Source organism: Poecile atricapillus, chromosome 24 (genome assembly GCF_030490865.1).
Source record: "Poecile atricapillus isolate bPoeAtr1 chromosome 24, bPoeAtr1.hap1, whole genome shotgun sequence".
Lineage (NCBI taxonomy): Eukaryota > Metazoa > Chordata > Aves > Passeriformes > Paridae > Poecile > Poecile atricapillus.
In genome coordinates, this window is record NC_081272.1 from 2517504 (window position 1) to 2543764 (window position 26261).

Sequence of the window (26261 nt, forward strand, 5' to 3'; positions counted from 1 at the left end):
GCCTTCCCGCGGAGCTCCCGTTCCCGCCCGCGGGAGGCGAAGTGCCGGAGCCGCCGCCTCGAGCCGGGGTTCATCCCGCTGTCGGCCGCACGGCGAGCATCGCGGGCGGGCCCGGCCCGCTCCCCCTGCTGTGCTGGGCGGGCACCGCCGGGCCGGCCCCGGGCCGCCCCCGGCCCCGCCCCGGGCCGGGCTCCGCGCTCGCGGCTGAGGAGCAGCGCCGAGCTGAGCCGGGTCTGCCCAGCGCCGGAGCAGCGGCAGCGGCAGCGCGGCCCCGGGACGCCGACCAGGTGGGCAGGGCCGGGCCGGGCCGGACCGGACCGGGCCGGGGGCGGGAAGCGCCACCCGCTGTGGCCCCACAACCCCGGGTGGGTCGGGCGGTGGCGGGGGTGCCCCGGGGGGCTGCAGGGAAGGCGCCGCGTCCCCGGTGCCGTCCGGGGTCGGGGCATCCCCCGGGATTCCGGCGCGGTGACCCTGGCGGTCCTGCGGTGTCGCTCGCCGGAGAGCTGGGCTCCGGCAGCACGCTGCACACCGCTTTGCGAAAGGAGAAAACCACAGACTTCGGGCCGTGCCCCTTTGCCAGGCTGCGAAGTTGAGAGCTTGAGCAGTGTTTTATGAAGAGACTACTGAGACTTCACTCGACCAAGAGACCCGGGAGTAAACTGTAACCAAATACTCAAATATAGCACAGAAAAATTTTCAACACATCTGGAGTGATTGCTATTTCCCAGAGAATCATAGGGTAGCGAGGGGAAAAGACTCTAAGCCTTGCTTTGTGTGTGTGTGTTTTAGACAAAGACTCGGAAGTCACAGTTTGGATCTCACATGAAAAAGTAGCTCAGGATCTTTGCTTTTTTTTTTTTTTTTTTTTCCTCAACAGTTATATTTCGGATTTTGTTTTCTTACAGGTAACTTTTTACTGTTTTCTTTATCCGTTTCCAGTTCTGTACCTGTGGTTACATTAACCACTGACACTTTGATGAGAACTCATGGGGACGCTGGATACACTTTCCAGTTAGCCTGGGTGAAGCGTGGTGGTAGGAATTTCTCTCCACAGACTTGCAGCACAAACGGATGGCATGTGCCAGGGATTACGTATCTTCACAGGGCAGGATTTGACACTGAGGTCTCTTTATTTAAATCTGAATTTGCTGTGTTCAGTGTTTCCCAGTTTTGAAAATTGTAAAGGAGTTGTTCCAAAGAAGAAAACCTATTCCTAGGAGCAGAAGAAAGGATGAAATTCTGGTGGATACAGCATCCTGGTGGCAGCAAAGGCCTCTAGGGAAGAGTGTAGGGACATTCCTTTTACTTTTCTGACTCTTCTACCAAGCATTAGAAATCTGTGACTCTTCTGGCTGCCTAGGTGTTGCAACTGCCTTATTTCCCCGATTTGCTTTGTCAATACGTGGTTTAACTTCATGATAGGCAAAGAGGAAAAAGGAAGTCTGACATTTCTTCTATCTTATTTTTGTGCCATATTCTTTCCTTTTCCTAACATGGAGACTGTATTGTTCCCTAGCTTTTCTTGCTGACCACTTCCTTTGAGGCATAGAATTGTCTGCAGTAGTTTCATTCTTTCCCAGCTTGGTCTGTAATTTTGTACACTTTTAAATATGGTGGCATAGCACAGGAGACAAAAATATAGGTGATATGGTTAGTTGTGGGCACTAATTATAGCAGATCCTCTACAGCAAAAGGTATGTTTTGGAATGAACTCCATAAACCTGTGCACAGGAATAGTGGGACACACTGAAGGCAGGGCAGTGTTTAGGAACAGCCAGAATTCCCTAAGAGGAGGCCTTGTGAACTGTTCCATGATCTCAGCTTCTGGAGCATCCGTGTCTTGGATTTTCTGGGGTAAAATCCATGCTTTTCCCCTGCCTGCAGAACATCATCTGAAGAAGGAGGGGTGGGTAGGGTGCTGAAGGTCACTGTGTTCCCAGTCTTTGGGAGGACAGGAGGTCGCTGTTGTTCCAGCAGAACATCTGCCCTGAGCTCAGCTCCTGGTTTGCACTGTGGTTTCTTCTGCAGCAGGTGCTGGAACAGCCCTGCTGTCCCAGAACACAGCTGGTAGCAGGATAGCTCAGCTTTCCCTGGTCATCCTATCCTGGGAAGGCAAGGCAGGAGTCTCTTTCCTGGTTGGTGTCATCAGGGTGTCCCTGATGACACACGGGATTTTGTCTGTAGTGTACCAGTCCTGTGTGACTGTAGGCAGTATTCACTGGTTGTCAATTGATTCCTGAGGGGTATGAGTTTAGCCATGTTCTTTTCTGGTTTTGGACATAGCAGCTTCAAGACTGAGGTGAACTCTTAACTGATGGAGCCAGAAAAATATTCCCTGCAGGCAGGTTACCAAAATTCCCAGTGCACCAACTTTGGAAGCACTGGGTTCTGTTCCCAGCCAGGACTTGCTTGCTCTATTGCTTGCCTGATGAGGTAAGATGCTTTCTGCTGTGTTCCTAATTGCGGCTGTTACATGCTTGGCTGGTGTTTGAAATGCCAGCAGAAAGGTGGAAAAAATTGATTACTCTCAATGCTCAAAGTGTTTCCAACGCCCTCTCCCTTAGAAAGGACTTTTATGGTGATTGCAGCACTGATGCATGAGATTTTCTTGGTGTACCAGGATCCTCATTGATGTCTGTAGGATTTTTGCTGCCCGTGGCTTACATGAGGCTGTGCTTGATGAGCCACATTTGCAGCAGTAACCTCAGGAGAGAGGCAGGAGTTAAACCTTGTTGCTCTGCTTCACCTTTTATGTGATAAAGGTACCCAGAAAACTGGGGTCTGGCTACTCTGAATAAAATCCAAACCACTTAACTGGACAAACAGCTTCATAATTCCTTTTAATTGCTCAAATAAGAAATCATTTCTCCTCTGGAGTTCAGTATCCCTGGTTAACATGTGCTGTTATCGGATTGCCCGTGCCCACCACAGTGTCCAGGTGCTCTGGCAGGAAGGTGCTGCCAGTGATCTTTGCAGCTTTGCTCAGAGTGCAAGTGGCTCATTCCTTAGGAGACTTTGACTGCTTCTGCTGAAAGTGGTACAATTTCTATGGCCAAACTGGAAAAATTCAGAGAGGACTTCATAGTGTTTTGCCTTGGTGATATCATCAAAATCAATTTAAGCATTTTACTCAAGTGGGTTTTTTCCAAAAGGAGGGGATAGCTATAACCCTAAATACCACCTGTATCTAGGAAAGGGAGATCAGTTGTTAGGGGACACAGAAGCTTTACCAGTAGCATTTAATCTTCAGATTACGACTACCAAGAGCTTTACGGTCATTTTTAAAGTGAGGTTGTGTGCAGAAGGGCCAAGCTTCATGAGCTGGTTTGGTTTTGTGGCTGCTCTCAGGGAAGCTGCTGCTGTGAGCACTGTCCTGCAGCCACTCACCAGTGAGGAGGGGGCATTTCCCAGCAAGGCTGTGTTTGCTGGACTCTGTCTGCTCTGAAGTGAGCAAAGGGAAATACTTCATTCTGTGGAGATGTAGTTGCTGAGAAAAGTCCTGGGTCTTTGTTTCTTCTCTTCCTTCCGTTTTGTTCTGGTTTCACCAGGTGTAAAATACAATTGTCAGCTGTTTACATGGAAGGGGAATGTCAGTTTTCCTGTTGAAGAAAATATCAAGGGTCTGATTGTGAAAGGAAAGGGGAAATAGAAGAATGCCACATGGCTTCCATCTTCCTGTATTTCACCCCAGCAAAACTGCCTCTGCTGAGTGACTACTTTGTTGATACTTGCTAAATGGAACGATTTTAACAAATGATTCTGCCCTTACTCACAGAGGCCCACCAAGAGAATAATATTACTCTGGGAGGAATCAGGAAGACACATCCATTAGGGCTAAATTAATAGTTATGAATTATTTAGTAATGTCTTAACACAGAATCCAAAGAGCAATGGAATAAAAATTCTGAAATTTACAGTCTTGTTCTTAGTGTAGTCTCACTTTGACTTGATTTGTCCTGTGGTCATCTGATTGTTACTATTAATACATTTCATTTTTTATTTGCCTCTGAATATGTTACTGTAGATCATCCCACACTTGCAAACTGCAGATTCTTTTATGTGAAGTATTTTAAACTTCCCAAATATAAATATAAATATAAAAAAAAATATAAATTATTAAATCAGCAGCATGGATAGATATTAATTCTGGACCCTTCAGATTTGTGTCATGGTTGGAACAACAGTTTGTTGATGTTTATGGCCAATCTGCCCAGTGCCAGTTCTGCTCAGGAATATAAATTATCTTCCAGCACCAACTTGGTGCTGATGCCAAGGACATGATCTTGACTGCTTCCTAACTTAGCTTTGAACATCTGAGCTGTGAGGAATGAGGAATGTGCTGCATCTAACCTGGAGCTGTTGGCGGCCACCGATGTCATGAATCCAGTGAGTGGAGAAGCCAGCGCAGGTGACTGGACAGCTGGAGCTATTTTCTCTACACAGGAGGGGCAAAGAGAACTCTGAATAGCTCAAGGAAATGCTTGGTGTTGTTTGAACAGTCAGAGATCTGCTTCCCTAGTGCTTCCTTCAGCACATGTTACACTTGACCCTGCCAGCACTACATGCCAATAGGAGTCAAGTCTTTGTCCCCAGTGGTAGATTAAACTGCTTGGCCATTGTTGCGAGTCCAAGATTTTCCTCTCTCACCCTGTTTAAAAGACTGCTTGGATGTGCAGCCAAAGTAAATATGAGCTAATAAAAACTAGAGATAACACATGCATACTAGTTGTTACGGACTAACTGTAGCACAAAGAGGCACAAGTTTTGCTGGCAGCTTTTCTGCTGAAGTTTTGAAGCTCAGTTACCTGCAGAAGAGTTGGTATGGATCAAGTATAACTTCCTTTCTATTGCAATAGGGGAGCTGTATCTGTATTCATGTGTATGTTTGGAATAAGAAAGGCATCTGTTATGCTGCTGAGGCTCTAGTGCCTGCCTTGCAAGGTATAGTGCATCAGCCCCAGGTAAGCACTTCCTCACCTGACAGCTTAAGATGCTGTGGCAGGCCATGCAGCTCCAGAATACCCTTCTGTACTTCCCCACAGTCACTTTCCTTGTTGGCAACAAATGCATTTTCAACTGACTTTTTCAGTTCCTCAGCACATAGCCTGTGAGGGCCACTGCTGTAAGGTAACACTGAGATCCATAGTCTGCAAGGGGTTGGAAGGATAGGAGATATTTATGTGGCTCTTGGAAGTACCCCAGCATACAGTAAAGGGAAGAATGAGATTGGGAGAGTATCACTGTGGAGTGACAGGGATGGGATTGTCCCTGTGGTACGATGCTGTTGGACACCTGAGTTACAGATGGTGCTGTAGTGAAGAGCAGGAGAGATCTGTAATTGTCTGGGGATAAGGCTGGTTTAAATGCCTATGTTACCAGCACACATACTCACTGTGTGTCTGGAGAGGGCTGACCTACTGAAGTCCTTCTACAGTGGCTTTTTTTGCTTTTCCCTTCCTGAGGGCTTTGGCTCTGGAGGGACAGTGTGGTCCTGCACCCTGTCCTTCAGCCCCTTCTGCAGTGGAGTGATCTGTGATGAAGAGAAGGTTAGAGAGAACTGAGGGCTGAGTGTGTGATATGGCATTAAAGGATTAATGGCAACTGAGCAATAATTACCATAAATTATGCAGACTAAGTCCAGATCTAGGAACAGTTTTACCGCTTTCATTCCAAGCCAGTCATGGCTCATGCTGACAGCACACCTGGAAATGAGGTAACTGAGTAATCTGCCCACATTGTTCAGATCTGCTGGGGCTTGGGCACAGACTTAGTATGTGTTTTCCCTGCTCCTGGGCAACCTTTGTTCTCCTGCAGCCAGGAAGTCTCCCTGATGGGATAAGACAGGGTGCTTCTGTTCCTTTCTTGAGAAGGACGCTGTTAATTCATCTGTGGTGTGACTTCCCTGTGAAATTCCCTTTCCAGATGCAAAGATCTCCCTGTTATTGCAGTAGGACATGGAAAGACTTCCAGTGCTGCCTGAACATGTTATTTAGGTCAGTTGCAAGGAAGATGGCAATGTGAATCAGAGGAGTTGGAAGAAAAAGAAAGTCATTAGACAGCACCTTGACATCCCCTGCCAGTGTGGGGATTTTCTCTGCTGACGCAGAAGCCTGGCTGGAGCACGCATTTGTTGTCCTGTGCTCTTGGTATGGTCCTGTGGCTGGGGAGCTGGACTGGCAATGAACCAGTGGGCTGCAAAGACAAAGCTTGCCTTTGCCACTCTGTATCAGCACCTAGATCCTGGTGGCTGTATGAGCTAATCTCTGAAAGAGAGAGAAAAAGGTCTCTTCCTCATCACTCTGGAAAACCAGGTGTATCAGGATCATTGGCCTGACTGCATCCATTTTGGGTGAGTGAGGCTCCAGAAGGTGGTTTTACAGAGGCATGTTCATCATGTTGTAACATTGACCAGAGCAGCTCAGGGGCTGTTCCCATCCCAGTAGTGGGTGTGTGGTGCCCAGTGCACTACAGAAGCTCCGATGGAATTCAGCAGAGCCATTGGCCTGAGTGTGCTGGGCCAGCCTTGGGCTGGAGGGCTGGTGGTGGGAACCCCCTGAAAATATCCCACTGGGCAGGGCTCTGCCAGATGCTCCGTTTCCCTTCCCAAAGGAAGTAGCCTGAATTTACCCAGTGCTCTGTAGAGACCTGTAGGCTAAAACAAATTATTTTTACACAGTAGGAAACATTGAGACCAACCTTAACTGATGAATCAATTTGCCAGCTTTTAGCCTCAAGGTCCCTAGTCCCTCAGGGCTTTCCAGCTTGGGTTGGTTTCCCAGAAAGATTCTCTTGGATATGTGCTGTTGGCTCATTACTAGCTGTTTTATTTTTCCAAGAGCCAGCTCTCATTAGCTTCGTTCTCACAGCATTGTTTTCTTTCTAGAAGAAGCTTTTGCTGGCTCTCCTAAACTATTGCATGGGAATTGCTTACTAGCTTACATTTTTTTTGTTTGTTTTGACCCAAAGCTGTGCTTTGCTCCCCTCTGTAACACTGCCAACATAATTTCCAGTCTCTTTTAAGCATATGTTTTGCAATAGTATCTAAAGTCTTGGCTCCAAGAAACTGCCTTACAGAGAGATTAGTATCTTCTAACGAAGGAATTGAGAAGCAAATAGTGAGAACAAAAGCAATATCTTGAGAGCCTGTAAGACTATCCTGACCTTTCCCAAAGGCCTCAGCCTGGCCCTCAGTGTTCAGCAGATGGCAGAAATCAGGGTGGACTTTGATTTGTAGGGGCCTCTGCCTTGCTGCTGTATTTGCGGGAAATGTGCTCAGCACATTGTGGCCATCTGGGCTTGACTGTACTATTCTGATAATCCCCAGGGAGCCTTCTCCAGCAAAGCTCATCCTTGATGGAAGTCCTCTTTGGCTGACCTTGTGGCAGGGTAGTATTAGCAGGGTGGAATTTTGAGATTTGACAGCGACATTCCTCACAGGAAGAAAATGGGCTTGGGAAATGCTTTTTCCTGGCCAGGAAGGAAGGTGCCACTCACCAGGTATCCACATGGGCACACAGCTGGAATTACACAAGAGAGTGAGGAGGTTAGTGTTAATGTTTTCTAAACTTCAGGAGGAAGTGTTACAGGAATGCAAGGGCCATCAGAAAACCAACTGGAAAACTGCCTTGCTTTAGATGGGAGAACCAGATGTGGAGAGGTTGAATCTGGAGCTGAGAGCCTCAAAATTGCAGGGAGCTGAGTGACTGGCCACTCACAGGGAGACAAGAGTCAGATGAGGGGGTCCTGGTAGGAGCTGGAATCTTCATCTGGATCTAAATTAATGTCTGCTTTTCTGAATGAGGAACTGAGCTGGCTTTGCCTGAAATCAAAAGAATGATTGGGTGCTCAGCATCCCTGGAACTGAGAGGTCAAAATATAGGCTGCCAAATTCAAGAAATAAGGAAAGAACAAAACCAAACCCTCTCCAAGCTGTGTTCTGAGGCTGTAACTGCTCTGCCTCAGATATTTAGCATTTCAGGTGTGGGGAGTGTATGGCAGCTTGAGTGGCCGGTCCCAGGGGCAGGGCTGTCCTCAGGGATCAGGATGTCTGCCCTGCCCCTTGCACCATGCATGTGGCAGTGTGTGCCTGCAGAGCCCTGTTTGCTTCTGAACCACACACTCTGCTCATGACCCACCCACCATGGGCTGTTGGACCTGTGGCACCCATTCTGCTCCCTCCTGCCTGGCCCTGGCCATCCATGGTGACAAGCCTCAACCCTTTTCCTGACCTTTTGACTCTCCAGCTGTGCAGCGTGTGGGGCTTGCTCCAGGCTGCTTGTGAATCAAACTCCGGGGAGAGTTTGTGTGCTGGTGCCACAGAGGCTCCTCTCCATGTCTGTCCCGTGGCAGTTTGTCCCTGTGCTGCCCAGGCAAAAGGGACTCTCTGCCTCTCGCTCCATGGCTGGCTCTGCTGGCCAGCCCTCGTCAGCCACACTCTTGAGAAATCTTAGTGGAGATGTCGACCTGGCAGATGGAGGCTGTTACCTCATTCCACAAAAATGCTTTGTTATTGAGAAAATGGAAACTGTCTGAGGTTTGGGAGCTGAATAGAGTCATTGGTGTCTGTTTTAACCGCAGTTTAGTGGTGACTGCTCAAAAGTTCCCCTCTCTGAGCATTCCCTTTTCCTACACCCATAATCTTCGAGCCATTGGAGAGCTGCGATGACTTAACTCGTTAGCTGAGCAAAAAAATGTTGAATGCTGTTGCATGCTCTGCAGAAACTTCACTAAAACCTCGACATCTTCCAGCAAAACAAAAATGATGAGCCAAGAAATAACCCTTTGCAAGCTGGTGGCCAGAGAAGTGATCCCTATGGATACTAAGCCAAATTCAACCCTTTTTACAGTTTCAGCTGTGTGTCTTGTTTGCTTGACTTTGAAAAGCTCTATGAAGATTATGCAGGAACTTCTTGGAGAGAAAAGACATGTTTAGAAACTTAGATTTTGTCATTCTTAAACAGGGGTATTTGAACCCAAATCCTGAAGAGAAATTTCTTTTCATCTGTTTTTAAAAGCAGATTTCAGCATTGTGGATTTGAGAGCATAGGAAAAAGATTAAAAATAGGGATTGAAGTGTTTGCAAGCTAGTTTTCATATTGCTGTGAATAATGACTTGAGTTAGTCCAGAAGAGCATTTAACCTAAACACAGGCCTTGTTTTACTTAACAGATATTTGTGAAACTGGCATCTGATACCTCTTTCTGAGGACCTTCCATAAGCATTAATCACCAGCACCCTAAGAGAACCAAGAGCAGCAGCTTTTTGGAAATAAAATGAACATTTTATTTATGTATTTTTAAACTAATTAATCTTGGCAGGCAAATTAATGTCTTCCAGCTGCTACAGATGGTTTTCACATGACTAAATATTTTGGTGTGTAGAAAAACCTAGAATAGTGGAACCACAAGATATTAAGTATTTAATTATTACCCTGGAATGTAAATATGATCTTGATATTTTCAATTTGTTTGTCGAAATTTCAAGTGTTCTCTTAGAAAGCCATCAAACAATACAGTTCTGATCTTGTTATCTGTGAAGCAGAGTGACTACTCAGCATCTTCTCCAAATTTGTTTAAATATCAGAGTGGGTTCTAGAAACAGGAATTTGCTTAACTGGAGAAATGATCCCAGCTGCTTGAGGGAGAACCCAGGATCAAGGTTTGAGATGTAATGGACTAGTTCTGTTCTAGATCCCTGCTTTCAGATTTAGCCACAAAAATCCTTTCTAGGCTCAGCTCTGCCTCTTAAGGTCTTAAGGAGGTTTTTTAATATAAAATACAAATTGTAAAAACAATTAGCAGTTGATTTTCAGGCTGTATCTTACCCATTTAGAATGCATTCTGGCCATGTGCTGTTCCTGTAGTTGTAAAGCAACCTTATTTCTTGAATGATCCAAGCCCACAAGATTTCCCTCATGTGAGTGTGTCAGAGGTAATTTCTGTTGTGGTTCAGGTCTGTGTGGCTGCAGATCACACACAGCCTGCGTGTACACTCAGGCTTCTTGTAAAAAATGTCTTTTTGTAGTTCTTCTAATGAAACAAAAGAAAGGGAATCATAGAAAATATGTATATGAAAGGCCTAACAGCTGAAGACAAAAATTCCTCTCTGAGGTCCACACCTGATGGCAGTTTTCCTGGATATTGCTCAGGATGGGAAGACAACAAAAAACCAGTAACAACAAAAACCATGGGTCCTAAGCTGTCCCTGAGTGCAAGGACTGTGTCTGTAGCATCATGAGCCCCAGTACCAGCCTCAACTCCCGACTTTTGCCGGGCTTTTGACCTCACCTTTGAATTCCACTACCCTCATTTAAGGAAAACTTGGCTTTTTCCTAAGAACTAACCCTTTTCGAACTGGTGCCTAAGTTCCTGGTGCTGCCCTATTCCAGTTCTGCCTGCCAGCTCAGCCTGCTCACTGCAAAACCCCCAAGTTTAAATAGCAAGAGCAGCTAGCAGAGGCATGGTGTTGGTTGAGAGATCTGTGGATTAGCTGTGCTCTGTAACAGCACAGCACTCTGTCTATCTGTTACAGGGCTGGAAGGGACCTTAAAGACCACGTCCCTCTCTTGCTTCTCCTCCTGCTCCTCACTGAGCTAGGGTTGTGTAATCTCTCCATGCAGGTCTGTAACATGTGGCAGGGGGTGTCACACTTTCCACTGACAGGGGTATGTGCTGCATCTCGGAAGGAGAAGAAAGATGGAACTTGGATCTTGGTTCCATTTTTAGTTCTACAGGCCTTGCCTAGTGCCAGAACCCTCTGAGGTGCAAATCCCAGGAGGGAGATAGCATTACTCCCTGACCTGCAGGTATTACAAGGGTAAATAATGTTTTTGCTGCTGACAGCTGTTAGGGAATTGAGGAAGCCACAATCCAATGATAGGTGTGGGATGTCAGCTCTGTGGAAACTGAGGACATTTTGCATTAATGATCTTGCACTGGATCATCACATACATTTGTGTTGCTGTCAGTAGAGAGTCAGGGAGCTAAACTGCTTCCCAGGTAAATCTTTAGTTTGTGTCCTTAAATTTGGATTATTTATTCTCATCTTCCTCTTTCCTTGGCACATGGACATTTTCAAAAAGAAAAGTCAATATTTAAATCTAAAGGCATTTCAGTGGTTCCTTTTAACTCAGTGAACAGTGCACATCAAGAAAATTGCTGTGTGCCTACCTCAGAACATTCTGGAATACATAGATTAGTAGTGGTGCTCACCGAGAGTCATTAAAAGTAAAAAGTGCACAGCATGTTTTGCATCTGTCTCAGCCAAGAGAAGTTTTGTTTCTGCTATTTCTCAACCCTATGAAAACATCATATAACTCACAGAAAGATTAAATCTGGCCCAAGTGCATGTGTAGAAGTCTTGGATGTGTTGCTTTTGGAGAGCCCAGAGCTGAGTGTGGGAAATCATAAGTGCACATCAGGTTGGTGAAGGTGCACAGATTGTGTCGTGCTTCATGCTGTGTGAAACAGCAACAACTACAGGATGATGAAATAATGCTTTCAGGTCCTTGATAGCTTTCAGTTTTAATTTTAGAAAAATATGTAGAGCAGAACTTAGAATAAGAATGGAAGATGAAGGCAGAGACCTTGAATAATGGGACCCTGAGTAGATCATGCTGTTTGAACCACACTGACCCTTTCAAGTGACAATCCAGGTTCTGCTGCTCACCTTGTTAGCACCTGACTTGGTAAGTCAGGCTAATAATGATGGTCATGAGTTTTTCCCTTTATGTTAGGAGTTTTGCTTAATTATTTTTTTTTCTGTCATCAGGACATTGAGCAATAGAAAGGCTTTGGAAGTGAAATATGTCTACACAAAACTGGAATCATGTCTCTTGTGAAAATTTAGAGTAACTTTTATTGCAAGTGTCCAATTTCTAGTCACAAGTAATGACATTTAAACCCTTTTGGAAATACAATCCGTGTGCTGATGTCAGCCTTGGTTTATGATGTGACTGCTTTTGTTGCTGGACAAGCACTTGAGTGTTTGCTAGTGAAGTGATGATTTACTCATGAGAGTGTCTGGCTGGTGGCACCTGCTGTAGCTGACTTGAGGTGGGGAACCAGGGGAGCCACCTTGGCACAGCTGGGTTCGTGCTGCTCCTTCGCTTTCAGCAATGCAAGGTAACAGAATCGGGCTGAGCTTTTATTTCCAGGGTTTGCCAGTTTGGGACAAATGGCTTGAAAATGGAGCACTTTTGCTCTGATCAGCTGGAGAACAGAGGGAGGGTTGTTGGCATTGCATTGAAGCCCTTGATCCTCGGGCTGCTTGAGCATGTGAACAGCTCTGGGAACTTTTTTCCTGTAGTCAGAGTGCACGTTGCTGCTGCTTCCATCAGCATCAGTGAGTGTGGAGCTCCTTCCCTGCAGCAAAGAATTGAGACATTGCTTCACATCTGCTGCTTCAAGGGCTGAGACAGCAGTTGTTCTTGGTCTTCAGCTGAAAGCTGCCAAGAGAGGAGCCTCTGTTAGTGAAAATTCTGGTCTTTCTGATCCTTTTTAACCTGTGAGAGATGTGTAAATCTCAGATGGGAATGAGAGAATGAGGCTCTGTAAAGGAGCCACAGACCTGGATCAGGGACTCTTGATGTTGTTACTTCTTTTCTGTTCATGTGGGATTCTTTTCTGTAAAGGAACAGCTTTTCCTCTCTGAGTTTTTAGGCACAGTCAGTCCACATGTTTACTGAGCTGCCTGCCAGCAGCAGCTCCAGCTCTGAGATAGACATGTCCGGTGGGCAGGGGCATGGGGCTGGAAACTCCATGTGTAGCTGCGTGATATAAAGACATTCTACATTTTGTGAGCGTGTGTCCCTTAAAATAGCTGTTCCCACACAGTCACTTGGATGTGGCACACTTTTCCCTTTCATGGTTCCCACCAAAGACCATCTCAGCAGAACCAGGAGCGCATGTTGCATCTCACAAATTTTTTTTTTTAGTACTTGCAAGGAGTTATTTTGTAGAGATTCTACGTGAAATACGTGACAGTTGCAACTGATGGCTTCTATTATTTAACTTTTGCAGTACTTAAGGGTAATTTTAAAGGTGTCAGTGAGAATGGTTTGAAGATAACCAGCTGTGTAGTGTGAAAGTAAATGACACGTGCTGACCAGATCACCTGGCAGAGAAGTCTTCAGTCACAGAGTGGACCTTATTTCACTTCTACGCTGGCAAGGCAGTGACTAGAAGGTGTTCTCTCCTCTCAGCGATCCCATCTGTCCCTTTTCCTCGTTTTCCTCCGCTGTGCTGCCCTTGAGAGCGCTGCCCTGTTTCGGGAGGCTTGCAGCTGGCACACACAGCATCTCCCGGGCAACAAATGATCCGAGGTTTTGTTTCAGAGAACCGTCAAGCCCTTCCCGGGGTGGTAACATGAGACAATTCGTCTTTGCCAGCATTCAGTCCTTCCCCAGATTTAGAAGCTGCTCGCATGCTTCGTGCTGCAGGGCTGGCATTGCCTTTGCTCGCAAGGGACACCAGCAGCTGTAAAAAGCGCTTTATAGGGACTGTCCGTGTTCCTTGGGCTAAGAGCCAGCGCAGGTGGAGAGGCCCGCAGTGATCTGTGGCAGAGGGAGCACACAAATGTCACTGCCACATCCCCTGTCACCTTCCTCATCCCTCTGCGGATTTTGGAGAGCCCCAAAAGGCACAAAACTGCCGGGGCTCAAATGCACATCACCTCTCTCCATCCATCCATCTGCTTATATGCAAGAAACCAGCTTGTGTTTGGGAGACAAAGCATCAAATCGGAAGAGGGATTATTTTGACCAAATTTGGTGAAAAAATTCACTTTGCCCTTTAAGTAACAGGCATGCATAAAATAAAGCATGTCTGGGATATGTGTCTTTTCCTGCTACTGGAAGTCAAAGTTGCTTTGTTTGTTGAAAACAAGCATGAAGCTGAGCAGAGCGTTAATCAGGAAAAGAACTGTCAGGCTTGCTGAAAAGGGGAGACAGGGAATAGGGGGACTGGGCTCAGATTGTACAGGTTGCTTTTCAGCACATGAGCAAAAACCACAATCACTGGGGCTGCATCCAGTGCTTGAGGCAGTCCCTTGATTGCCTTTTTGGGCAAAACAGAGGTATGATCTCGTAAGTATCTTTTATTAAGGACTGCAAAAAGCTTTGTAAATACTAACTTGATTTATGTATCAACTCAGAAATAAGAATGGCTTCATCCTCGATTTAAAAGCAGCTGTCTCTAAGGGAAGGAAAAGTGCAAACTACAGCGTAAGGATTCAGTTGTGATAGAACTTCAGGGAAATAGAGCGGAATTACATTATTTTGCAGTAATATCTATACTGAGATGCACAGGCCCCAAGAACTAGCAACTGGAGCAGTCAGATTATTTTTTCTGCATATAGGCTGTGATGTCTGTTTGAGTTGGAAGATTCTTGTGTGCTGAGCTGATCCAAGATGAAGGTACATTGGCCTCAGTGTGCAGTTAGTCATTTCCTGTCATGCTTTCATGTTTGAATTCTGTTGTACTGCATATGACCTTTATTTTGTGGGGCAAAGAGATCTTGAAAACACCATTGCTAGGAGTCCTGGCATTGTTAAATTGGATAAACAGCGAGGCATTTATATGGCTGTGGGTTACATGGGCATAAACCAATTAAACTTTCAGTGCTAGCTTGTAACATGCTCACAATATGTTTATTGAGAGTAATTGCACACCTGTCCCTTGCTCCTTTTTAAGAACTGACGGGAGCAGCCCTTTCCCTGGACTGCAGCTCTTGCTCCTCCGATCACACCAAAGCTCCTGTGATCAGTCACATTCCCTGAAACTTGGCTTCAGCATCTTTCTTCCTCTTATGGCCACTGTGACCATGTGTGCAGCTGCTGCCCTCAGCCAACCCCCCACCTCAGTGGTAGCTGTGCCTGGCTGCCAGCATCCCCTGCTTGTCACTGGCACATGGCAGGAAAGGTACCTGTCACGAGGAGTTTCGGCCAGGCTGTCTCTCTTTTCTCTGCATTTTCCTCAGGGACAAGCCAGAATCTCTCCTGGCATGTTTTTTAAGCCATGGGTTTCTTAACTGCCTGACAGAAGGGTCAATGTTGAGCTGGGCAGAAGTTTCTGGTGTGTTCCTATCTTGCTCCTCTGCTCTCAGGCTTCCTCCATCAATTAATGGTCTGTTTGAATGTGATGGATCCAAAGTGCCCAAATGATTTCAATTCCTCACTTCCTGTTGAGTGCACAGAATTTGCTTACTTTGTGCTCATTTTGAATAAGATTAACAGTTGATCTCTTGAGCAAACATTCCATTTTAATGTCAGCAGAATGACATAGACTGCCTGCTCTGCGTGGTCCCAAACAGTTTTACTGCTGTTAGCTACACCTCTGAAGGGCCAGGATTTTGTTCAGAACCTAAAATAGTTAACCCCTACAGATGTTTAGTTCCAAATTTTTAACTCTGAAACCATTCCCTCCTTTTTTCCTAGGCAGAGTTTTTAATTTTATGGTTGCATGGTAGGGACTCTTCAGCTTCTTTCTCAGACTCTGGTAGAATTAGCTTTCCTTAAAGAGAGTCCAGAGCAAGGGCTGAATTGTCTCTTGTGTCCCTGCCTGTGCTGCTGGTACCTCAGGAGCTCAGCAGTGGTGGCAGCTTGGCCTTGCTCACCTTGGACCAGGTGTGATGTCTCCATCAGGACTGTGCAAACAGCTCAGCATTTCCCACAGGCACCTCCGGGCAGGCTGGGGGCTGGAGGCAGGTGTGATTTTCTTACTGATTGTATTCTGTTTAAGAGTACAATCAGACATTTGTGGGATAGGTGTGGTTTTGGCACTGTCCTTTATCTCTGTGCAGAGCTGTTAGGAGTCTGTGATACAGCTTTGTTCTTTGGAAGGGGCACCTCAGAGATCCCCTCTGAACAATGGGAAACCCTTATTTTGTCGTTCTAAACCTGTATTAAAATCATGCTTGAGTTTAGGTCTTGTGGCTTGTCAGATTCTGCTACTTCAGTTTTAACGGATTCTGCTGCTTCTTCCTCACAAAGTTGCGGACATTTTCAGGAAGCTGCTTTCCTTGCTGACAGCAAGTTATTTTATTTGAAATGCAAGGTGTTTCTTTACAGTGCTGCCAGCCGTTTTACTCAATCTGTTGCAGAGCCTGGAGGAAGCCGTGACTGCTGTGGGCAGGAGGGTGTCCTGCCCATGCTTGGGGGAAAGGCTGAGGTACAGCTGGCTCAGCAGAGCTCGGTGCACGCACATGCATGAGCACAACACCCTGCTGCTGCAGGGAGGCTGTGGCCATACACCCAGCTGATCTGCTCATCTCCGAGGCTGCCTGGAAGAACCAAATTTTCCCCGTGTGTTGGAGAAATGACCTGCAGCATCCTCTAGTTGTGCTGGTGATGGGGAAGCTGTCGTGTGGGGCCTGTGGTCATTGAAAGACTCTACTCCTTGCCATGCTGGAGCCCTCCTTCCCACTTAAGATTCCAGAGCTGTCCCAGGGAGGGCTGAGGCTGAAAGGCAGCTTGGAGGAGAGAGCTGAGGGCAGGAAGTGACTCACTGGTGCTGCAAGCAGGCGGGTGAAGGTTTGATGCAACTCTGCTCCCAAGGGTGCCCCATGCAGGCTGGCTCACCCTGAGGGAGCACTGGGACCTCTCCCCAGCTGCCTCGAGCTCTCCTCTAACAGCCCCAGGGATGCAGCAGGTCTGCAGTGCTGGTGGGCTCTGGAGCAGAGTGACAGGGTACAGGTGGGCAGCAGCATGAGCAGTGTGCAGAAAGCCCCACAGCACCCCAGGGAGCTGTCCCTACCCCTCAAAAACTCAGCCTGGGGCCAGGGTGCACAGTGACCCTGTGCAGATCCCCAGAAGTGGTGTCAGGAAACGTGGAATGAAAGCAGTCCCAGCATAACAGAGGGGCTGGAGCTGCTCCTCAGAGCAAGCAGCTGGTTTGCCTTTTAGGGTCGGCAGCAGGCAGGAACAATTTCATGCAGATTCCAGGACACATAATGGTTCTGGAAAGCTAGGAGGAACAAAAAGTGTTCTTCTCCTCTGCTGACCTTGGAGTGCTTTGAGGACTGTCTTTCAAAGCCATGTCCCTGGACAGTTTCATCCTTACATGGGGAATACTTGCCTGCTCCAGTGAGGTCGTGCTTTCTCTTCTGTGTGTCTGTTTAGGTGTGAACTACAACTGCTTATATTTATGCTCAGCCCTGGGGAGGTGAGAATAGGCAGGGACCTGACAGACAGTCAAAAGCAGGTCTTTTCCTATGTCCTGGAAAGATTAAGTGTTTCCCTAGGAATAGCCCCATGGATTACTCTAGGGTGACTCTGTGGAGCAGCTGGTTGTGAGCTGACAACAAACAAACTGGTGTGAAGTTACATGGGGTTACAGGTTCACCACACACACAAGACTCGCATCTAAGGAGTTCATTGTAGGAGGAACCATCTCAAAAGGCCAGTTAAACTCTTCAGTGATTGTGTGGATCAGGCCCTACTCTGTCTATATTGCCTCCTTTGCATAACAAATCCCCGGTTTATTAGTGCTAAAATTAATGTAATGATCCCCTGGGGCTGTTGCTAAGCCATCGGCTTTGGACAATGACACCAGGATGGTGTTGGGTGCATGTTACTCTCTAATTAGAAAGTGGACTTTGCTGTGCTTCCTTGACAAATTGCTGACCTTTCCCATACATGAGGCTATTCTGAGCTCTGCTCCAGACTGATCAGATTTGCATCGTGGAGCATTTTGGATGTTGTTTGTGAGTGGAGCTCTTGTTCTTAAACCTGTTTGTTCATGGGCACAGGAGAGGAGCTGAACTTCCTTTGCTCCATGAACACAACTACATCTTTCAGAGTGAAAGAGGAGGCAGACAGCTGGCAGGCATATATCTGTGTTTATTTTTGCCCTCCAACAGCTAGTGAGACAGCTGAGCAATATCCCACATGCAGCTCCACCATCACCCTGTACAAGGGACCTGCTTCAGCAAGCCTTGTCCCCCGGACCAGAGCCATCTGGCAATGGGCAAACGGCTCTATTTGCAACTGCAATCCCATCATTATAGGGTAACACCTTGGTTAGCATTTGAAGGCGTTCCTGACATCAGCCCAGCACACCCAACACACAGCTAATGTTTACAGGGTGGTGCAAAGAATGAGCACATGCTTCCTGGCACAAGAGTGATTGCCTATATTGTACCTTCTATGTCTGAGCCTCGATTAAAGGGGTTTTTAATGCATTTTAAAACTACCTCTTTCTTTCATAAGGAAGACAATTCCCAGATTCATCATTACAATCACAGAAGAATTGATTTCACAGAAGAATAAGAATTCTGGGCTTTTCTACTATTTCTTTTACTCCATTTCTTTTGTCCCACCTTCCTCTTCCCAGTGTGTTTTGTCTCACAGCACAACATCTCAGGGACGAAGATGCTGCGTTTGCTTTGGTGCTGCCCAGGCTTCGATGCCCCTGCCCAGCTCTGCATGTGAGAGCAGAACAAAGGGAGCAAACAGCTTATCTAACACAAATAACCCTGAGCAAACTTCCTGGGCCTGTTCTTGTTCTGTTGAAAAGGCAGCGCAAAGTCTGTTCCCGTGTGTGCTGACTGCAGCCTTGGCCACGTGAGGCTCCCTGCATGGCTGTGCTGCACCCACAGCCCGGGGAGCAGCACCCAGCTCACAGTGTGCAGCAGGCACACACAGACTTTGGGGAGAAGCTACTCCAAGGGGAGGCAAGCCTGGCCCACTTTAGGGTCCTCCTTGGTATATCATTCCTTAGAGGGTTTGTTTTTCACTTCCTCTTCTGACAGCGTCAGGGTCAGGGTAGCGGTGCTCAGCAGGCTTATTCCTCATCACTGGTAAATCTTCATTCAGGTTGTTTTTTCTTTGTTTGTGTGAGCCTCTATTACTGGACCACAGAGCTGAAGTGCAGCCCATTGAGAAGCATGGAAGTTCCCTGCTCTGGCGGTGCCTTAGCTCCCAGGCCAGGAGTGCTCATCAGAGGTCCTCTTACTACAGACACACCTTGGAAAGTTCCCTTCACCAGGGCTGGGAGGGGGAAGGAGGAGAGTTGGAAATTTCATTTGATTTGCCAGAGAGAAACGTCCCAGGTAGCTTCAGGGAGCAAAGGCAAGTGGGGTGGCAGAGAAGGCAGCCATGGGTGAGAAACAGCCAGGGGCTGTGTGGGGGTCAGGGGAGCTGCTGCCCAGTCACGGGAGCATCTCGAGGCCGCCCCAGAGGGGAGGGACACTGTGGGGGCAGTGCAGGCTGGAGCAGAGCTGGAGCAGCAGGTCCAGTCCAGCACCTTGCAGCAAACCAGCATGTGCCTGCCTCGTGTCCAGTAACAGACTGGACATTGCCTTGTTCTGAGGCAGCGCACAGAGCTGCTGGCTGGAGCTCTGGGGGAGGCTTGCTGGACACTGGCCCCAGCCCATGGTGCTGGCAGGGACATGCCATGGAGCAGCTCCCGTGGCCACAGCCACACAGGACTGCCACGCTGGAGGGCACGGAGCAGGCAGTGGCCTGGGTGGCAGCTGGTAACGAGTGTCTGAAAAGGGACTTTGTTTCCCCTCGGTTGGTCACGTAGCCATGTGGGAGCACTGGATTTATTCTCCATCAGTCCTATCGGCACATACCAAGCTTGACAACAGCTGGGAGCTGTGTGGCTTAGCCAAGAATAGCCCTGGGGAACTCTGGGCTGTGAGTCAGAGCTGTCTGGATCAGCTCCTGCCCTGGAGGCTGCCTCCTTCAACCTACAGCCGGCCGTGGGGAGGGGGTGCAGGGGCTGGTAGGGAGCTCCCTGACCATTAAATGCTTAACTGCAGATTGAGCTGTGATTGCTCTTTGTGAAGTGGGTGGGTTAGTGAAGAACACTGCAGTGGAGGTGCTCTGCAGCTGACAGTTCCCGTGTAACTCAGTGGGCTTGTCTACACTTGACAGCAGCCTGGGTTAAAGAGGGGTGTGATTTTGCAACTGGAAAACTCCATGTTTAGGAATAACCAGACTAAGCTAAACAGGAGGAAGATAGTCTTGTTCTGGAGGTAATGCTCCAAAGAAAGCAAAATAGTTCCACAAACCTGCTGTCTGTGTGGGAGATAAGGAGCAAGGAGAGACGTCAGGTCTCCTTCAACAGGTGCTGTGGAACACCCATCTGCCCCTATAGCTTCTCCCTGGAGAATGTTTGTAGATGGAGCAACACATGCAGAACAGTTTGCTGGGACGAGGCTCCACAGCCAAGGCACAGTGCAGAATGCCTGATTCCTGCTTCCCTATGGAGCAGCTGCTTTAAACCTCTGGAGAAGTTCCAGGGTTTGAGCTGCTAGCAGCCCCTCAGGCAGAGCTTTCAGGCATTGTGAGGAATCCTGCTACAGACCATGCAGGGCTGAGCGTGGGTCTCTGAAGGGCAGCTGGGCAGACAGATCTCCCTTAGGGTGCCTGGCTCTCAGATATCACAGTGGACACACAACCACGTGGCATGTGCATGCTTTTTGTGCCAAATGAAAACTTTTCATGTAGGAAATCTCTCCCTTTTTATTTTATACTTGACTTCCCAGGAAGGTAGCAAAGAGTGAGGAACATAGCTGCATGCTGACATGTCCAGGTTTTCTGAGTGGTGCCAAAGTTCTCCAGCTGTGAGCTGGAGTATAAGCCTGAAGCAGGGTTCATTGCAGGCCCTGATGTCTGCAGGCTCTTAGGGCAGTGCATGCAGCCCCAGAGCAGGAGCACAGTGTGGGTCTGTCCCCTGTGCTACAGCAGCTGTTGGCTCAGTACAGGGACTCTGGAGGTGGCAGGGTTGTGCAGGGACATCTCAGACACCCTAAGCTGCTACTGACCTACAGCTGCCCTGATCTCAGCAGGTGAAGGAGGGCCTCAGACCAGCACCATGACAGAGTGCTTCGACTGTGACAACTGCAAGGAGTCCTTGTATGGGCGCAAGTACATCCAGATGGACAATGGCCCCTACTGCATCCCCTGCTATGACGCGCACTTCGCCAACACCTGCGACGAGTGCAAGGAGCTGATCGGCCACGACTGCAGGGTGAGTAGAGGCCCTGCAGACAAGCAAGTCAGTTCCTGACCTGTTTGGTCCCCTCCTCATGCTGGCTGTACTCCCAGGAGCTGTACTACGAGGACCGCCATTACCACGAGCACTGCTTCCGTTGCTTCCGCTGCGACCGCTCTCTGGCTGATGAGCCGTTCACCTGCCAGGGCAAGGAGCTGCTGTGCAACGACTGCTACTGCAGCGAGTTCTCCTCCAAATGTGTCGCCTGTGAGAAGACCGTCATGCCAGGTAGGAGCAGGCAGACTTGAGCATTGCAGTTTGTTCCTGCTCGTTTAGTGTCAATTGGAGCTGCAGGTCCAGCATGAGAGCAGCGTGGAAGAGAGCTGGATCTCTGTTTTCCTGCCTTCCTGTCACTGTATGGATAGGGCTGGGCCCTTTGCTTGTCCAGCAAGACAGCATGATCCCAAGCTGTGATCACCACAGCAGCCCTATCTATCTGTTCCACTTTTTCATGGGGAAATGAATGAGGGAGGAGATAACAAAGGGTTTCCTGGGCATTTTCTGCTGTGTGCTGACAAGAAGAGACAGAATGACTGAAAACGTATGAGTGTCTCTGGAGAAGGCCTGAGGCAAAGGCGTGTGTCTTTACTTGGCTATTTTGGCACCATCTTTAGATGTAGGTTACGTCAGACATCTCTGCCACGGCCTTTGTGCCAGTGCTGGGGACATGTTCCTGCAGCCCTCCCCTTGTGGCTGTGCTGTGGGCCTGAGGCCCCCTCTCCAGCTGCCCATGGTGGTGAGCTGCCATGGGGAGGGGAAGCATAGAGCCAAGTGTGCAGGACCACAGTTCACCCTGTCCAGCCCCCCATGTCCCTGTGTGCACGTGTGCCACTCCCTTGTGTCACCGCAGGGCTCTCTTTGCAGGCTCCCGTAAGCTGGAGTACAATGGACAGACCTGGCACGAGCATTGCTTCATATGCAGCAGCTGCCAGCAGCCCATTGGGTCACGGTCTTTCATCCCAGACAAGAAGGATTATTACTGTGTCCCCTGTTACGAGAGCAAGTTCGCTCCTCGCTGCACTAGATGCAAAAAGGTACATGTGGCCTGAGAGCCCAGAGCCCCCAGCTCTGATGCAGGGGCAGGGAGCTCCCTGCTGCTGCCTGAGCCCTGTCAGAGGAGGGTTCAGGTGCCAGCACCCCGGCTGGGCTGTTTCCCTTTGCCTGTGTGTCACCAGCATGTGCTCTCTTCCTGCAGACCCTCACCAAGGGAGGAGTGACCTACCGGGATGAGCCCTGGCACAAGGAGTGCTTTGTCTGCACGGGCTGCAAGACCCCCTTGGCTGGGCAGCAGTTCACCTCCCAGGATGACAACCCATACTGCATCAAGTGCTTTGGGAACCTCTATGCCAAGAAGTGCAGTGCCTGCACAAAGCCCATCACAGGTGAGCAGCTCTCCAAGGAACCTTGTGGTACAGTGGGCCTGCGGCTACTTCTGTCCCTTTGTCTGTGTCTTTCAAAGTGGTGAACTGTGTTCTGTGGGAGGAATTCCCTCTACCCACAGGTAAAGGCTCCAAAGTGACCCCTCAAAGCATGATCTCATGTCTCTAGCTTGCCTTTTTTGATACTGATTGCCATGTCCTGTGAAAAGGTCGTTCACAGACAGGGAAAGCCTAGAGTAGCAGCTGGTGCAGGGGAGTCTGGACCTGCTGTACCTGCCTAAGGCAGGGGAAGTAAGGGATCCTCTTCTGCAGAACCCCCTAAGAGCGTCTGGCTTCCTTCCTGCCGTCCCCTACTTGACCTTCCCCCTTGCAACTCGCAGGTTCTTGCTGCTGGGAAGGCAGGAGAAGCTGTGAATCAGCTGGTGATTCAGAGGATGATTCTGGCTGAGGACAGCTCCCAGGCACCTACTTCCCCTCTGGTCCTTATGAGTTTCTTGCAGTCCTGGGGAGAAGAGGGTCACAGCCCACTAGTCCAACAACTGCCAGCAGAGAAAGGAAGCTCCTGTGGAGCCTCTGCAGGAGCCTGGGCCTGAGCTGGTGGCAGGATGTCTTTTCCCAGGATTTGAGTAGTTCTGTCTGCCTTCATCCACTGTAATGGTGCAGCTCCTCTCCCTGCTCTTCCTAGGGGAGAAAATTGTGATTCTGGTCCAAATCTGCAAAGTCTGCTCTGAAGCAGTTTTAGTGTTTTTCCCCCAGCAGAGTGGAGATTCGCATTTCAGATCTATTTGATCCCGGGGTGTGTTTTGGGTGCCACCACCAGTGCCATGTGTGAAGACCTGACCTGGAGATGAGCAGGCCAGGGCTTGGTCTGTTCAGGAAGCTCATCCCAGTTTCCCCAGAGACTCTGACACTGTCCTCTGTCCTTCCCACAGGCTTTGGCGGCGGCAAATACGTCTCCTTTGAGGACCGTCACTGGCACCACAACTGCTTCAACTGTGCCCGCTGCAGCACCTCGCTGGTGGGGAAAGGCTTCATCCCCGACAATGATGAGATCCTGTGCCGTGACTGCAGCAGCGACCTATGAGCCCCAGAGGACACCGTGGGGCAGGGGCTTCCTCTCCTCTTCAGGGCCTTTGTGCCAGATTCCCCAGCAGCATTTCAGGGGCAGAGCACAAGGCACGCGAGATGGGGGCTGACCCCAAACCACGGTGTGTTCAGGGGGTTCCTGTACCCCCTCCCTGAAGGCTAGAGTATGCTGTGCTATGGCTCTGTGCAGTCAAAGCTAAATAAAGCTGAAAAAGGAGCTTCAAGACCCCCCCATTATTTACTCTTTCTTTTCGCTTCCAGTCTAACCAGGCACGAGCCCAGCTGAGCAAAGGGCAGGAGTGGCTTCAGCACTGGGCTGCTGGATGTGCACGCTGGCAAGCATGTATTCACTCCTTGGCACAGCGCTGACTTCTCTTCTTTCTCCATGTGCTTCCCTCGCTCTAGGTGACACAAGGCAGTGTGTCAAGAGGCCATGCAGCTTGGCCATGCTGGCCTGTGTCACAGCTGGCTTTGCACAGCCTTCCCATATGCACAGCTGGCCCGGGCATGAAGGGCACTCTCTTCTGGTCTGGAGGTTTGGGGACACCAGGCTGGAGTGTGGCCAGGAGAAGAGCATACAACCTGTCAGATGGGATCCACATCTGGAATTTTGTAGCACCGCACCCTTTGCAGGCCAGACCCTTTGCTCAGCACAGCATGGGGGTGCTGTCTCAGCTGTGAATGAGGAGCTCATGTCACTTGTAGGTACGGGGCATTCTGCCCACCCACACCTACCCCATTCCTGTCCACCTGTGCTGTGACCTCCCATGGCTGGGGTGGCTGAGCTGGAGCTGGGAGTGCTGGCCTGCTGATGCTCAGATGCATCTGGCTGAGCCCTAGAGAAGGGCATGCTGCACGCTGGGAGCACTCAGGGCTTTATTCCTTCTCCATCCCTCTCATGAGGATCATTGGGACAGGCACTGCTATAGAGCCCAGCTGCCAGCAGCACTGGAACACCAGAGACCTCTGTTAATTCAGGGAAGGGAGCACTGCCCACAGACTGTGCCTGTGATTAGTAGCTGCTGGGAGGGTCTGCAGTAGCACAGGGCTCCAGCACAGAGAGCAGCTGAGGGGGCAGCAGGATGTCCACAAGCTGCTCCTCCAGGGCTGCCTGTGTCCCCAGTGGTATGCAGGGAGTGGTGGCTCCTTCCAGCCACACTCATCCTTCCCTGTGTCCCAAACAAGAAGTAAAGCAAAGATGGCATCTGTGGGGAGGGGACTTTGCATTGCCCAGGTCCCAGTTGGCCCTAAGTGCAAAACAGGGTGTTTTGAACCATCCCAGACTCACATGAGGCCTTAAGCAATCCATGCCCAATGGCTGAGCTGGCCCTGGGCTAAGGCTGGTCTCAGTGGGATGCTCATGCCTGCCTGGTCTCTGCATCCTTCTGCTTCTGTCTCGCTGGGGCACTTTCACCAACCCTGCTTTCCTGCTTAGTCAGCCACATGCTTTTCTGTTAACCTGTTCTTGTGGGCTTTTTCCCTCTTGTACTCATTTGTCATGAATATCCATCATTTTGTACACAACTACAGGATGAAAGGGGCTAGCCCCCCACTCAGGCTTCACTTAGGAACAGAAAATGTAATGCATGTTGAAGTGTTACTACTCTGTGTTCAGATCCTTGTTGAATCCTTGTTTGGAAGCTTTGACGACAGCAAATCAGAATTTGTGTGTTTGCTATTATGAGAGGAGCTTGGAGCCATTTCCAGAAGGAATTGTCCTAAACCTCAGCATCCTCTGTATTCCCTACAGCTTTATACAATAAACTGTTTTCGTGACACTTGCTCTTCTGAGTCTCTTGAACTGCAGGCACAGGGCAGAGCGCTGAGTTGGTGCTGAGCTCTGCTCAGTCTTGCCTCGCCCCTAATCCCATTCTGGGGACGGGCAACCTCCACAGTGCTCATGCCTGCCTTCCCAAACCACAGACCAGCATCAGCCACGCTGGCCCTGTGGCTGTGGCAGAGCAACAGCATCTCCCTCCTCCTACTGGGTGGCTGCAGTGGGTTTCTGGGGCTGGGGGTGTCCATCTGTCCGTGCTTGCTGTCTGTACAGGCAGGCAGTTCTGCAGGACAGGCCCCAGCAGGAGGCTCCATGTTTCCAGGCTGGCTGTGGGACCAGATTGCTGCAGCACCAAAGTAACCCTGCTGTGCAGAGCAGCCTCCCTGCCCTGCAGTATGCACTCCTGGCTGTGCCACAACATTCCAAGAGGACATTCCAAGGGGACTCCATCTTGCTGCAGCCTTCAGCCAGGATATCCGTGGTCCCCTCTTGGCAGCCTTCCCTGACGTGCTGCACACTCTTTACTCATGTTTATCAGTCGGGGAGCCATTTATTCCCTAAGATATGAAACTGTTTTCCACAGTTTCCACTTTACATTTCCCAGCAGCTGCCGTGACTTCCTCTGCACTTGCCTGCTCCAGCCATGGCTGGGCTCCCGTGGGTGCTGCTCTGGTGCAGGACAGGCACAGCCCATGGGGTGCCTCTGCAGGACCATGGCACTGCTGTGTGCACACTCCTGACTGCAAAGGCTCCTGCTCTGGTGGCTGATGGAGTTCTAGCACGATTTTTGTTGCTGTTGCTGTCCTGTGTCCTGGGCTGGGCTCTGGTGCTGTGCTGGGCCCTGCAGGGTGAGTGAGCAGCTCCAGCCCAGAGGTTCCCAGCTGAGCCTGTCCTCCAGCAGCAGCAGCACAAGCCAGGCTTTCTGCACTGCTGTTTCCAGGGATTAACCGCAAAAGGTTTCTGTACAAAGGGCCCCCAGGCTCCTCTTTCAGTCAGCCTCCAGAGCCTCACGTTTTTAGC

General features: G+C 49.2%; 1 protein-coding gene across 4 annotated transcripts; it reads left to right on the forward strand.

Annotated features, from left to right (window-relative positions):
• The first annotated feature begins 133 nt into the window (after window positions 1-133).
• FHL3 (four and a half LIM domains 3) lies at window positions 134-25242 on the forward strand. 4 transcript variants are annotated; one of them, XM_058856427.1, is made up of 6 exons: window positions 134-287; window positions 20791-20975; window positions 21053-21227; window positions 21864-22033; window positions 22195-22381; window positions 23311-25242. In XM_058856427.1, exons 2-6 carry the CDS (start codon window positions 20820-20822, stop codon window positions 23460-23462), a joined length of 840 nt encoding a protein of 279 aa, XP_058712410.1. In that variant the 5' UTR covers window positions 134-287; window positions 20791-20819; the 3' UTR covers window positions 23463-25242. The 4 variants fall into 4 exon arrangements, with proteins under 4 accessions (XP_058712410.1, XP_058712411.1, XP_058712409.1 ...); XM_058856428.1 differs by having other exon boundaries at window positions 141-287; window positions 20794-20975; XM_058856426.1 differs by lacking the exon at window positions 134-287 and adding an exon at window positions 11965-12122 and having other exon boundaries at window positions 20794-20975.
• The last annotated feature ends 1019 nt before the right edge of the window (window positions 25243-26261 follow it).